Consider the following 14756-nt stretch of genomic DNA (forward strand, 5'->3'; position numbering starts at 1 on the left):
GTACCTCAGTCGCACAATCAATCAGTAGCTGAACTGGGTTCCACACCATCCAAAAAAAACTACAGAAATGCAAAATAAATAGTAAAAACAGACAGACCTCAGTGTAACACTCAAAATGGAAATGTAGCACTCAAAACAGTGCATGCTTGGCTTCTGAAAAAAGTTTGCAAACCGGAACACTTACTTCTGGGTTTACAGTGTTTGGGTTCCAAGTTGTTTGACTACCAAGGCTTTTGAGAACCATGGTACCACTGTACCACAAATACATATTGTACATTCCTAAATGATTACTGGTATTCTCACAAGACTCAAAATCCTCACGCCACAGCACAAGACTTCATTTTTTAGAAAAGTTAGTTAACGTTGGCTTGGAACATATATGCACAGCTTGATGAGAAAGAAACCAAAGGGAAATTGAGCAGCAATTGGTACAGCACTTGCCCTGCATATCTTCCATAGCAAGGAGAAGACATAAAATTAATGCAAAATAAGCTGAAAAGGAAGAGACAGAGGGAGGAGCAATGACACAAAGCTGCGAGAGGTGTAAAGAGTTCAAAGCAGGTTCAGAGTGATTGGCCTCCCTGCCCATGTATTTTTTTTCAGAATTGGATCACACATCAGGCGTATGTTAATATCTTCCTCTGGATGTCTGAGAACTAGCAACTTGTTAAACTAAAGAAAATGTGTGTGGCAGTGGTAGGCTTGCACTAGTAGTTTACTGTGGTTTACTGCTGAGTGTTCCATTGTAGGCCGGTTCACGTGTGGCCACTGATACCTTGGAAGATTAATCAGTGGTTGCTGCTGTTTTCTTCTGGGTGCTTGAAAGAGACTGGATTGCCTAGGAGTAGAATCTTCAGTCTAATTGTAGAGAAGTGTGGGATACTTGCAGCTTCACAGGCCTAAATGACTGAGAAATAGCAATAATTGCATCTCCTCTGGAATGGCCATGGGACCATTACACAATTGAAATATTTACTGCTGAAACTGGCTGTGGGAATAGTCCGTTGCTGTTAGAATGCCCCCCCTGCTCCACAGCATGGTTGATTAATACACATGGGGCTGCCACCAAAACCAACCATCCCATACCATTCCCCTTCCTTCTGCTTCTAAACATCTAGTTATAGCAGTGAACACAGTGCAACAGTGAGGCCCAAGAGGCCTGGCTAGCAATGCCATCAACGGAGGGTGTGTCCTGGAAGACTTCCCAGAATCCTTTGCAACACAGAGAAGCAGGCAAGTGAGTTAAATGAAGCAAGAATATCTGAATGCTGCTTCCCCAGACTAGTTAAGTAGGCAAGCTGGTGCTGCAGCTGCACCTGATGGCATCTCTTGGATGGTGTGTGGGGAACTTAAATGTGGATTCAAGGCTGCTAGAATTACCTGCAATTTCTTACTCCATTTTGCAGGAAGAGGTACGTCCTCAGGACACAGTATCTGTCATTGGTGGAGTGGCTGGAGGCAGCAAGCAGGGCAGGAAAGCTGCCTGGAAGTTTGTCAGAGACAACTGGGAGGAACTCTATAATCGCTACCAAGGAGGGTTCTTAATATCCCGGCTAATAAAGGTGCGCGCACAAAAAGTTTTGACTACAGCAGTCATTGAAAATACGAGGCTTTAAAAAGTTCCCTCCCCTCCTGATTTATTGTGCATTCCTTGTTTTTCAGCTATCGGTGGATGGATTTGCAATTGACAAAATGGCTGCAGAGGTTAAGGTAAGACAGTCTGATCTGCATCTTGGCTGATGGCATTGCCAGGGCCTGTGCATTTAGAGGCCAATGAAGGGGTGATATGCCTGACCTCATTCCTCTGTGCACACTGTTGGGGCATCCTCATTGTGAGAGGGAGTAGGGGCAAGGACAAATATATGTCAGAGCAAGGTATTCTAGAACTCTCTTTCCTGACTCGGCATTCTCCCGATAAATAAAATCAAGTGTGCAAAGAAGCCAATCAATGTGAATTGATTTTGTCTCATGTAAGGGTTGAATGACCAAACCCCAAAGCAGTTAGTTGAAGGAAATTGCCATGGTTACAGACTTTTGACTTTTTCTAAAAAATCATCAGCTTTAAGCATGTTACACTATAGGGAGAGTTCTTTTCCCCAGGGTTGTGCTGCAAAGGGATTAATTGGCTATCATATCACAATGAGGGGTGCACAGAATAGTTGGGGTCATACACCACTGTCACTCAAAGTGTTGGGACATTTAAGTTGCCTGTTGCACTGTTCTACTGCCCATAGTGGTGGTCACTGAATTATAGCTGGGTAAAGGTAGGATTTAACTATAGCTGTCTCACAGAAATACATCATCATCATCATTATTTTTTATTATTATTTTATTACCCCGCCCATCTGGCTGGGTTTCCCCAGCCACTCTGGGCAGCTCCCAATAGAATATTTAAAACATGATAAAACATCAGACATTAAAAACTTCCCTAAACAGGGCTGCCTTCAGATGTCTTCTAAAACTCAGATAGTTGTTTATTTCGTTGACATCTGATGGGAGGGCGTTCAAATCAGAGAGAGATTTGGAGGCAATGGCATTTGGGGTTATTATAGTGATCAAGACCTAGTAAACCTCACTTGGTCTGTGGAAGTGCATATTGAATGTGCTCTACATATTCTTCAGCAGTCTGCAAGGCCCTGAGGAACACTGTTCTAACCTTAGCAAAGATTGATTTTGCTAATTAGTTCTCTGTGAAAACTAGCCCCATACCCACATATCTATGTAGTTTAAATGTCCTGAGATGGATGAATATATGCCAGAATATATTTATTGTTTTGCTGTCGTCTATCCATCACCTTGGGTACTTGAAGGTGGCACTGTGGTCTAAACCACTGAGCCTCTTGGGCTTGCCGATCAGAAGGTTGGCGGTTCGAATCCCTGTGATGGGGTGAACTCCCAGTTCCTGCCAACCTAACAGTTCAAAACAGTTCAAAAGCATGCCAGTACAAGTAGATAAATAGGCATTTCTGCAGTGGGAAGGTAAACGGCTTTTCCGTGCGCTCTGGTTTCCGTCACGGTGTTCCATTGTGTCAGAAGCGGTTTACTCATGCTGGCCACATGACCCGGAAAGCAGTCTGTGGACAAACGCCGGCTCCCTCGGCCTGAAAGCAAGATGAGTACCACAACCCAATAGTCGCCTTTGACTGGACTTAACTGTCCAGGGGTCCTTTACTTTTTTACCTACTCGAATAAGCATAAGGACAATTTATTGTTACAAAAAAAACCTATCCATGGCTGCAAACTTAACACCTGCCTTTCTCCCTGGGAGTATAGGATATCTTCTCATTGTGACAACATAGAAAAATCAAGACAATTTTAAGCAGAAACTTGCAAAAGCATTTACTGTTGCCTTAATGGTAAACATGCTCTGTTGGTTGTATCCAGATACACATGCCCAACTGAGCAGTCCCTGTTCTTGTAGTTAGGTTCTGCCTTTTTTGCCCACCTTGTATTTAAAAACACACACACACACACACACACACCCTAAACTTTTATTTCCTGTGGAACTGAGACCTCTATCCTAAGATTCAAACTTATTAAAATGACATATATGGAACTCCCAGTGGATGTTGTTTCGTTTTATATAGGCTTTCTTTGAGAGTCACCCAGCTCCGTCAGCTGAGCGCACCATCCAGCAGTGCTGTGAAAACATTCTGTTGAACGCTGCATGGCTGAAGCGCGATGCCGAAAATCTCCACCAGTACCTCCTGCAGCGCAAGGCCTCACCGACTGCTGTGTGAGCCCACCCTCACCCACCTCTGACATCCCAACTGCTGTGGCCCCACTGCCTCGGTGCGAGGAGGAGGAGCTGCTACCCGACAGCTGAATCATACGCCAAGGAAATTGGAGTCTTTTCTCAAACCAAGGGGATTGGACAATGAATGTAGTTAACTGGTTCCTGCTCACACTCCAGAACTAAATTCTATTAAAAAAATTATCAACAATTCAGCAAAAACAGAAACACCCTGTAAATATAATGGTAATAAAATAGAGGATAACAAAACTGTGAAACTTCCTTAAGCCTTGTCAGTGGTCAAAATATTTAACACCCCTCCTTTCTTTACACTTACTGATGATTTTTTAACCATCCCTCTCCCATTTTCTACAAAAAAAAAAAAAAGAAGAAGAAGCAGAAGCAGGGAAACCAGTGGTTTCTAGGCAAGTTGAATTCTGTGGCACGTCGAGGGCAGGAATAGGTTAATGCCTCTGAGCACGCCAGAGAGCACACTACAAGACAGCAAAAACATGTACGTGTTTTGTGGATTGGTTCAATAATGAAAGGCATCTTGGCACACAACCCAGTGGGTAGTGCCGAGTTGGGTGTTTCTGGAGATGTCCTGTAATCTCAGATTATATTTGAAGGCTTGTAAGAGTCCTGCCCTTCCCAATCTCTTGTCTCACTATCTTTTGAGGGAAGGAGAAATCAAATATTCTGTCTCTGCCTGCCCCTCTCTTCTTTTGATTTCATTTGCTGATGTCCTTCTTAGAGATTTTTTAAAAAAATACACAACCCTGTATGAAAACATCTTTTTCAGCCACATGAAAAAACAAAAATAAACAATTCATGCCACCTTTTTCTCATTCTTTAAATTATATCCTCCCACTGCATGCAAATAAAGATTTAGTACTGTGACTGGATCCTTCTGGGCCGCTGTTATGGCTGGCCCCCTTTATGCATAACACTGTAGTTTGTCTGAAAGACTCACCCTGTTTGAAAACCAAAACACCGCCCCTAAATACCTTGTGACTGCAGCTTTCCAACCCCCCCTTTCTTTGGTGACGTTTGGTAATTTGATTCAGAAGCCTTAAAACTTGTACTAGCTGGCATGATGATGAAATTCTAAGTTGTGTGCCATCAGTTGCTTACCAGAGTAGCATGTTCCTGCTAACCAGATTTCAAACCCGACACCACTCCTCCCACAGACGTTTACAGTTCCCTTTTTTAAAAAGCACCTTTTTAAAAAGGAATTCATATTTGGTGTGGCTTTAACTGTTATTTCAGAAGGTCATCAGATACTAGCTGTCAAACTGCTTCCCTGGAAACACATTTTTTGTGCTATTGTTTTAAAAGAAAAACAAAAGGAAACAATTCAGACAAGTTGGCGTTAATAAAAAGGAAAGTCAATGTGAAACTGAAGTCTTGGTTTTGGTATGTGTGTGGTGGTGGAAAAGCTGGAAACTTTTTTTTTTTTTTTGTACGTACCTTGGACTGTCTTGCCATGACACTGAATCTGCTTTGATGGACTGTAATATGCAAGGATGAGGGTCCTCCCTATTTATCTTTAATTCTGCTATCACTTCGAATGCTTCAGAGCCAGAGGTCACTCTGCAATACCACAAAGTCAGGTGGCTGCTTCATATGAGAGATTTTGGGTGTCATTAATGGTAGCATAGGTGGAATAAAGTACATTTAACCTATGGGGCACAAAGTACTGGGACATTCTCTTGCACAAGCCCCATTGAAATAATTCAGCTCTTTGACAGCTCATATTGATGTCAGTAGGGCTGCTGTGGGGGAAATTTCCAATGGTTTCTGCTTCATGTTAATTAGCAAGCGTATGCTTTTTTGCATTTCATTTTAATGGAGCTTGCACAGGAGAACTGCTTAGTGGAATGTGCTGTTTGCACTTTTTTCTGTTATAATATATGAAACTTAAATAATGACTTACCTCATGGATGTCAGTAAAACCTAAATTCAGCCAGCAAGTCTAGATACAGCTACATGTATTGGAACATCTGCCTGACTACAAAAAGGCAGGCTTGGGGAAGGAATTGGGATGGTGCTGGCTGCGTCCTAGAGTCCTCCGCCGCCTCCACAAAGCCTACTAAGTGCTTCTGCTCCTTTGGGAAGGAGGAGGGCAGGCTCTAGGACCCTGCCAGAGTCCCCCCTCATTCCCAAAGCCCTGCACCTCACTTACTGCTAGGGCTCTGGGATGCTTCCAGAACCCTCTCACTGCCTTCCAAAGGGAGGTAAACCCATTATTGCAGGTGTGTGTGTGTGTGTGTGGTTGTGTGTGTAATAATTAAATTGAGAGAGGGTTTCTTCCTATCTCCATTTATTTATTTCTTAACACACACACTGCATAAAGCTGTGATTGCATAAATAAAATAAGCATAAGAAGTGGGTTCCATGTATTCCATGTGACGATTCTGTTCTGGCTGCCGGTGTGGTTGCTTGTATGAAAGCTGTCTCACAGAAATGCAGGGATCACTAACCTTTGGTTCAGAGGCCTGATCTGGCCCCTCAAGCCAATGCTTTTGACATGCACTACCCGCCTTCCTGATTTTGGTGAAAATCTGCCCAGCCTAGCACCCTGGTTTGGATGTGTTTCTATCCTGTTTACTGCCCTGAGATCTTTTGAAGGAGGGTGGTATATAAATCTAATAATTAATAAATTGCCTCCTCCCATCATCAACTCATTTATATGATGAGTGGGTAGGGGGCATTCAGCCCTCACAACTGATCTGCATGAATCGCCTTTGGAGGGGTGTGGTGTGTGTGTGTGTGTGTGTGTGTGTGAGAGAGAGAGAGAGAGAGAGAGAGAGAGAGAGAGAGAGAGAGAGAGAGAATATGTGACTGACATGTTGCCTCAGAGGGTTGGCTAAAGAGAAATGCAGTTCTTGAACCAAGAAACATCACCCGCCCCTGAATTAGAGGTTAGACATATTTCAAAAGCCATAGACTGTTAGGAGTTGAGCATGCACATTCCACTCTAAGGGGGAGATGTCTTTAAATGGGTGTCTGCACTGTAATGTGAAGAGAGGGATGAGAACCACATACCTATTGTGCAACACACTGTCAAGGAACCTTTATTAACACAGTGCTATGTTACAAAAGTTGATGTCTACCTACCTGGCTCTTGTTGCCTTGCAGAACAAAGCAGCAAGGAATTAACCATTGGCACAGACTATTGACCCACCCCCTAACCACTAAGCATTTGTGCCTGTGTTGCTTTTTACGGGCCTTTTGAAGAGGTTTGTGGGTGGGCTGCCCTAGTTAACACTCTCACACTTAATGCTGCAACTTGATACTGCGTTGTCAAGCCTTGAGGTTGGACACTGTGAGCCAGTTGATTACCTCCTAATCTGTCACCTGGTTCAGCTGCCACCTCCTAAATGGTGTTGAGCCATATACATCCTGTGCCAGCTTTCTTTGAACACATGCTCTGAAGTGGTGTTTTGAAAAACATGACATTGTGCTGGATCAAACACTCTTAACCTTGCATGTAACCTTCACTGCCCTTCAGGTGCCTGAACTGGAATTTAGGGCCCGGGAACATATTTGGAACAAAATTAGCAGGTCCTTAATGGTGGGAGGACACCTCAGCCTTCTCCATAACCAGGCTGGCTGTGGCACCTTCCAGCCTACTAGTTCAAACAAGCATTCCTACTTATGTCCAGTCTGTGTTCTCCATAACTTCACATTCTGTGGCCACCTATGGCTTAGTGATGGTGCTCCCACTGTCTTCCTTTCTTCACTAGTGTTCAGCTATTGCCTTCAGCTCAAGCATGTGCCTAGAGCAAACAAAGGGAAGATGAAAAACAGCTTCTTTTTTACAGACTAGGTTAGCATTTGGTTTTTAAGATGGAACATCTGTCATGTATGATCTAGTTGAGATTCCTGCATTGCAGGGGGTTGGACGATGACCCTCGCAGGCCCTTCTGACTCTACAAGTCTATGATTCTATGAAATACCAGCATGCTCAGGAGCTGCACATCTAATCAAGATAATTGTTTATGGACCATCAGGCTGGCTAAATTATCTTAGATGAAATTAAGTTCATTGATTTTTCTTTAGCCCTGGATGTGGATTTCAGTTATTTCTAATGCTTGGGTCTTTAGTTATGGTACCTCAAATTTAAAGGATGCTGAAATCTTATATTGATGCACTCTGAAATGTACCTTGCATTACCCAGCCACCCCACCTGTTTCCAAAATTTCTACTCGCTTTCTCTAAAATTGGCAAGATGGCTTCCCTGAGCTTATGGAACAATGAAACACCACTTGCTGTCTCAGAAACCATCTTGCATGTGTCTACATTTGTGCAAATTTCTCGCCCAAGGGTCCATTTGGGTAATAGTGTAAGGAAGTGTGGTGGTGCAGTTGAAGCACATGTAGTTTGCGCATAAAATGTTCCAGGCTCAATCCCTGGCATCTCCAGATAGTCTGGGAAATACCCTGCTTAAATAAAGTGTGGCAGTGGGGAAAGGAGAGAGAAATAACCTGGCGACTAAATTACAGTTGTACCTTGGATCTCAAAACGCCTTGGCTCCCGAACAACCGAAACCCAGAAGTGAGTGTTCTGGTTTTCAAACGATTTTTGGAAGCCAAATGTCCAGCACGGCTTCCGCAGCTTCTGATTGGCTGCAGGACTCTCCTGCAGCCAATCGGAAGCTGCACCTTGGTTTTCAAATGGTTCTGGGAGTTGAGAACCAAGGTACGACTGTACAGCCATTTCTCCCTTCAGGGGAAAAGTGGGGTAACATAGCTTGCACAGTGGTTTCCAATCACCACTCACCTGGCCAGGGTATCTTGGCTTCAGATGGTGATCTTAACACCCAGGCTGGTGCAAAGATGGTCCCTCATGTATCTAGTCCCAAGCAGCATTGGACTTTAAAGGAAGTCACTAGCACTTTGAATTTTGATTGGAATTGGACTTTGAATTTTGAATTTGAATTTTGACTGAAATATGGTTAAGCTCCTGGTGACCCGTCCTAGTTAGGAGCCTTCCACATATATTCTGAACTTAGAAGGGCTGTAGCTTAGTGGCAGAGCATTCCCATGCAGACGATCCCAAGTTGGATCCCGGACATCTGTAGGTAGGTGTGCCAGTATGTGCAGATTATACTGACTTGCATGGAGCAATGGTTTGTTTCGGCAAAAGGCAGCTTCCTATCTTCCTAATTAACCGAAGTTGTCAAGCCTTAAATGGCAGCCCTATAAACAACGGTCTTATCTTGGAAGCAGCCAGAGTGTGGATAATCATGGGTAGACTGTATCCAAGGAGATGTTGCAAGTAGCACACAAAAGACTTAGGCTGAAGTTACGGTAATTCAACAAAGAAATATTCCACCAAGCCTATTGGACACCAGCATGTTTTATGTGACTGAGCATTTTGTCCACAGATGGATGCAGAAGGTGTTTGTGTGACCACCAGCAGAACTGACACACCTCTTCTGGGAATACCCTTCATTTCCTGGAGAAATGGGAGGCACAGCACACAACTGCTGGGACTTTTCTTCTCCACTCCTTACCTGATATACGCCTAACCACTGCATGACTTGATGAATGAATGACAGGCAAAAAGTGAAAATGCTGCTGTTAAGTGGTTGGGGCAGCATGGCAGGCAGGCAAAGAGAGACAGGTGGACTGTGTTAATGTAAAAGAGTGAAAACTTCAATAAACTACCAAAAAAAGAAAAACAGTATTTTAGACACACCCACAACTGAAAAGCAAAAGTGTCGAAATCAAGATAGTTATGGGCCACTTTTTGCTGTCACGCTGGGCTTCTCTAATATTGTCCTGTGTACCAAGACATTGTAAACACCAAACCACTCAGAAATGCTTCCCTAGAAACACAATTTGATGGAGTATAGCTGCTTGATGTCCATTGCTACCATAAAGCAGGCTTGATAAGTAATTGTTCCTTGCATCCTGCCAAATTTGCTTCAACTTTTATGTCCCTTGACTTCTGATAATCCCTACCATCCTGCTAAACTGCCTCTAGCTCACTCAAACTAAGGAGCAGATTGGGTTTAGGAAAGAACATGTCTACCACTCAGGTTATCTCTGTTTCCCAGAGAGTGACCAGATCTTCAACAGGAGGGCCAAACATCAACAAGAAACTTTCCAAGACCAGACATAAACCATTTGGCTTCCACAGAACTTCAGAGAAGACCATCCCAATTGGACTACTGCTCCTACAAAGCAAATTAGCTGCTGCAAGCCAACCCTCCATTTCTGTGTAAGTAGTCTGACCCACCAACATTACTGAAAGCCACTCCACATTCAGAGACTAATTTTGTCAGCTTGGGTAAGGAGACGGTTAGGTAGTGGGGTGGTTTGTACCCACATTGGTGCCCAACACCAAGAAGTATGTGAAATTCAGACTTAACTGGATCTGGATTCTGCTGAGGGAGAAAGAAATATTGGACTCCATGTGGCCAGTGGACAAGGATGATGGGAGCTGTTATCCAATAACATCCCTACCCATTCTAAATCCTAAAGCTTATTTTGGTACTGCCCCAAGATCCCAGGTGAAATAACAGGAAGAAATCAACTCCCTGCCCCCATTCATCTACTCAGGTCTCAGTAACATGAGCCATGTTGACGCATTTATTCATGGTTATTAATAAATTGTAGCAGTTTCCTTATCCACTAATCTGGCACTGAGTGAAACTCCAAATGTGTCCGGGGCAAGTTGGGTTGCTAATGCTGTTGGAAGGATGAAGATGAGGATGAGAAGTGGGCCTTGTTCTGGAATTTCCAAACACACCTGCTAGTTTAACTTTCATCGCTAACTCCCCTTGCCTATGACTACTGTAACAGAAGCACCCTCGCTCCTTCCCAAGGAATCCACAGGGAAGTCCCAGAGCCATGCAAATAGATGTTATAAGGGAGTAAATTTTACTAAAGTGACACAGCAGCAGCAACTAATAAGTATAGAGTGTGTTATAAAGTGTGTAATAATCATCATACTTGTGACATGAGATCTGGCCATGGTGATGCATGCCTTAGTTATATACTGGTTGGATTTACAGGCACGCCCAACTCTATAGAGATAGTGATCTACTCCCAGTATAATAAAACTGGCAATGATCTACCCATTGTCATTACCCATATTGTCGAGAGAGACCAGAGTTGTTGAGCTTTTTCGGGTGGAGGGTTTCATTAAATCGCTCAAGCAACAGTCCACAACTTTCCCTTCTTCCCCCACTCTGGGGGAAGTGCAACAATGGAACATAGGGCCGGGGGTGGGAGGTGTCATGATCGCTCAGGAGCAATTGGGCAATCTCTTCTTTAGCTCCTGCGATCGACCTGGAGAACCCTGTCGATCGACCTGTCGATTGCGGTCGATCGGTTGGGCATTGCTGGACTACTGTAATACACTTTACATGGGGCTGCCTTTGAAAAATGTTCAGAAGCTTCAGCTGCCCCAGAATGCTGTGATTCAGTGTAAGGCAGTTCATGTTCCTATATATGCGCTACTACTTTCATGCAGCTCATTTCAACTGGGCTTGTGGCAAATGAACTTTCACATGAAACCATCTGTTAGGATGTGCACACATTATGTTTCGATCAGTCAGTTTTTACCTATAAGTTGCGCTATGGACTATAACATGCTAAAGACCCAGAGCTAAAATGAATACAGTATCAAAAGTTGTTTTTCTAGATCTTGTACATACATCCCATGAGAAATGTCAAATCTTTCATGTTAGAAACTTATAATTAGATGATGTATCTGACAATCATTGCACATAGTGTGGGGCAGAGTGACATAAGCAAGAGAAGAGGTTAGAAAACATAGCAATAAATTTATTAAATATATTGGTACTGTATACTGTATACCATCAGCAGCCTGCACTTATTTATGTTTACTCGGAAGGAAATTTCACCTCTCTTGATAGTTCTCACCCCCCGCCCAAGTAAGTGTGCACAGGATCACAGCCTTAATTAAGCCTACATCTTTCCCTCAAATACAGTATTTCTTAAGGGAATTTTCGCTTTTTTTAAGCAAACTACTGCGCTCCATTAGACCTAACACCGTCATGACGTACGAGCCATAACTGGCCAATCGGCGCTTGAGGAAGAGCAAGGCGGGCGTCGGCCGGTTGAAAACGAGGGGAGGGGAGAGCTTGCTCTTGTTCCTGCGTCTTGGCTGTTGCGTGAGCACGTTGGTTACGCACGAACGTTACGTGCCTGAAGGCGGGCTGGGGCCTGGGAGAGGCCTGACCAGTCCAAGTCAGTCAGTCGAGTCAAGTCAGTGAATAAGGGAGCGAAACAGCTTCCCCTCAGGGAGGCTGCGTGTGAGAGGAACGTGAGGGCTTTTTTTTTTTTTTTTTTGCACGCACGCCCCCACCCACGCACGCCCTCGAGCTCTTTTGTTTTCCTCCTCCGGGTGAATTACTTCGCTTCACCTCGCCGCGCGCGCGCTTTTTTTCGGTTTTTTTATTTTTTTGAAACTCCCCTCTTCCTGTCCGTCTCCCGCCTCCTCCCCCTCGTCCTCTTCCGCCGCCACAAGGAGTTGTGTGTGGGGAGGGGGGGAGGGGAAGTAGTAGAGGAGAGGAGAGTCGTTTCCGCCGGGGGTGGGGCCACCCCGCCGCAGCTGAGGGAGAGAAGTAAAGAGCGCGAAGGGAGAGAGCGGCCGGCCGAGTGAGCGGGGACAGCGGCAGCAACAGCAGGCGGCGGCGGCGGCGATCACCGATTCCGGTGCTCCCTTTCCCTCTCCCTCCCCCCCCTCCGCCTCTCCTCCCCACCAGGCGCTCTCGCCTCACGCCGCCGCCAACATGGAGCTCATTACGATCTTGGAGAAGACGGTCTCGCCAGGTAAAAACGGGGAGAAGGAGGGCTGGGCGGAGGCAGGGGAGGCGGCATCCCGGCAGGCCCCTCTCTCCATGGGGATGGGCGGGAGGCCAGGGGAGGAAAAACCAACTGCCTCCCCCCCCCGCCCGCACCACGATATAGAATAATATTTGTGGGAGGTGGGTGCTATTTAAAGGTGGGTGGTCGAGGGGGAGAAAGGGGTGTCAAAGGAATGAATGGTCTCGGAAGGGAAAGGGAAGGCCACGGGGGGAGGGGGAAGCCGAGGATGCCGGGCGGTTGGAAAAGGGGCTCCTGCCTTCTAGTGTGGGCAGCAAAGAGGCATGTTTTTTTGGGGGGGGGGGAGGACGAGGAAAGAGAATGGGTCGGGGGGAGGTCAGTTAGTTGGATGGGTATTTCCGCCAGCCCCACTGAAGCGGTGGGCCGAGAGTTGGTGGGTGCCCAGGCAGAAAGCTTCCTCTCCGCCCCTATGTTGGTTAGGGGGGTCCGTTGGGTGGCCTGAGTGGGTGTGGGGAGGGCCGGAGGATACGAGCGGAACGGCCTCTGCGTCAAGGGGGCAGCGATGTGGGGCGGGGGGTCCTGTGCGAGGCGAGCATGGAGGCGCCTCTCGTGGCACGAGGGAGGGAGAAGGGAAGGGTGGGGTGGAAGCTGCCTCTGCGAAAGGCGCCTCGGCATATGGCTGTGGGGCAAGCCGCCTTTTCTGCTCCTTGTGTGCGATGGGCGACGGGTCTCTACCCCCCGGATATGCTCGCTTAGAGGGGGGGAGAGGGAATAAGTCTTATGTGAATTGCGGGGTGGGTCGTGAGAGCGGGTCCCAGGCGGGGTTAGTAGAGGTCTGGGTGTGAGATCAGGATCTCGCAGCCTTTGACACTCGGGCTGAGATGTAGCGCCGGGGGAACTTGCACACTTACATAAGAAAGCGGTCCATGTGCAGGCCGGCATTGGCCGAGGGTGGTCTTGTCTCTAGCCTGGGGTGCAGGCCCAAAGCGGAGAGGTGGGGTGGCAGCAATAAGCGCCCCCGTGCTCAGAGCTGGCAGACTGGGGAAGTAGTCGCGGCCCAGCACATGTTGGGAAGTTGAATGCATCTCTCCTCTCCCCCACTCCCAAAATACGCTTAGATTTGGAGGGATGCGATCTCGGGTCTCCAGAAGCGGGACTCTCGGGTGATGCACACCGGACCCACTCGCTTTGCCGGGGAGGCGATCTCCCCGCTATCCCGCCTTTGGGGAGAGAATGTATCATTTCTCTCTCCGCCGCCCCCCCCCGGCCCGCCGTGAATGGAACCGAGAAAGTGAATTTCCCAGTCATCTTGGGGTGCTTCTTGCTGATAGAAACGAAGTTTGACTAGAAGGAGAAAAAGCTCCCGAGGCCCTCAGTATCGGGAGGGGTCTGTTGCTGGACGCCTGGTAGGAATGTGAGCATGAGGGCGCTTCTAGATTGGTGTGGGGTGGCAGCGCCTTGATTCAAGCAGTAGAAAGAGGGGCGAGCAGATTGGGGGAGTTACTGCTGAGCCGGAATTGGGGGCCGCCACTGACACCCCCTCGTGTATGTCCCCCTCCCCTCCTCCTAATTCCCTGCAGATTGCACCGAGCTTGAGGCAGCTCAGAAGTTCCTGGAACAGGCGGCCATCGAGAACCTGGTAAGAGAAAAACCGGGCTTGGGCTGCCCTTGGGTGGGGTTTGGAAAAGCGAAATCCCTTTCCTGTGTTTTATTATTATCGTTATTTTTTTTTAAAAAAAAAGCCATAGCAGGCCGAACCGCCATAGAGGGGCGCAGCCTAACTGAAGGGTTTTTTTTCCTCCTCTTTTTTCCCCCTTTTTCTCTCTCGCTCTCTTTTTGGGGGGAGGGAGGGGGAAATGCAGGAGGCAGCCAATGGCAAGACTCCCGGGAGTCGCGCCACCCAATCGTGAGGGCGCGCCGGGCCCGCGGGAGGGAAAAGGAAGGGGAGGGCGATTTGGCTCTGCCGCGCTGCATGCATGGAGGGAAAGGCGGGGGGAGGAGGATGGATAGATGAGGCCTGCGGGGGCCGGCCATGTGGGGAAGCCGGCATGAGTAGCTAGCTAGATGCCGCCGGAGGAGGAGGAGGAGGCCGCCGCTGCATGAAACGGGCCAGTCCGCCTAAGTGCTCGTAGGCGGGCCTACCTTAGGTTTCGTTTTTCCCTACTGGCTCCCCTCCCTAATTTTAGGGCTTGCCATGCTGGGCCTCCGAACCTTCC

At 46.9% G+C, this 14756-nt stretch overlaps 2 protein-coding genes across 3 annotated transcripts in view; both read left to right on the forward strand.

The window, feature by feature from the left end:
- The window catches only part of NPEPPS (aminopeptidase puromycin sensitive), a 72184-nt gene extending 67052 nt beyond the window's left edge, over positions 1-5132 (forward strand). For both annotated transcript variants that reach the window (XM_028703688.2, XM_028703689.2), the window contains exons 21-23: positions 1407-1562; positions 1663-1710; positions 3588-5132. In XM_028703688.2, the coding sequence (XP_028559521.2) occupies positions 1407-1562; positions 1663-1710; positions 3588-3740 (357 nt within the window). In that variant the 3' untranslated portion in view covers positions 3741-5132. The remainder of the gene's footprint in view (positions 1-1406; positions 1563-1662; positions 1711-3587) is intronic.
- A 6800-nt stretch (positions 5133-11932) lies between these two features.
- Positions 11933-14756, forward strand: part of KPNB1 (karyopherin subunit beta 1) — a 32503-nt gene continuing 29679 nt past the window's right edge. The window contains exons 1-2 of the mRNA XM_028751763.2: positions 11933-12546; positions 14121-14179. Coding sequence (XP_028607596.1) covers positions 12507-12546; positions 14121-14179 — 99 coding nt within the window. The 5' untranslated portion in view covers positions 11933-12506. The remainder of the gene's footprint in view (positions 12547-14120; positions 14180-14756) is intronic.

Source organism: Podarcis muralis, chromosome 13 (assembly GCF_964188315.1).
Source record: "Podarcis muralis chromosome 13, rPodMur119.hap1.1, whole genome shotgun sequence".
Classification (NCBI taxonomy): domain Eukaryota; kingdom Metazoa; phylum Chordata; class Lepidosauria; order Squamata; family Lacertidae; genus Podarcis; species Podarcis muralis.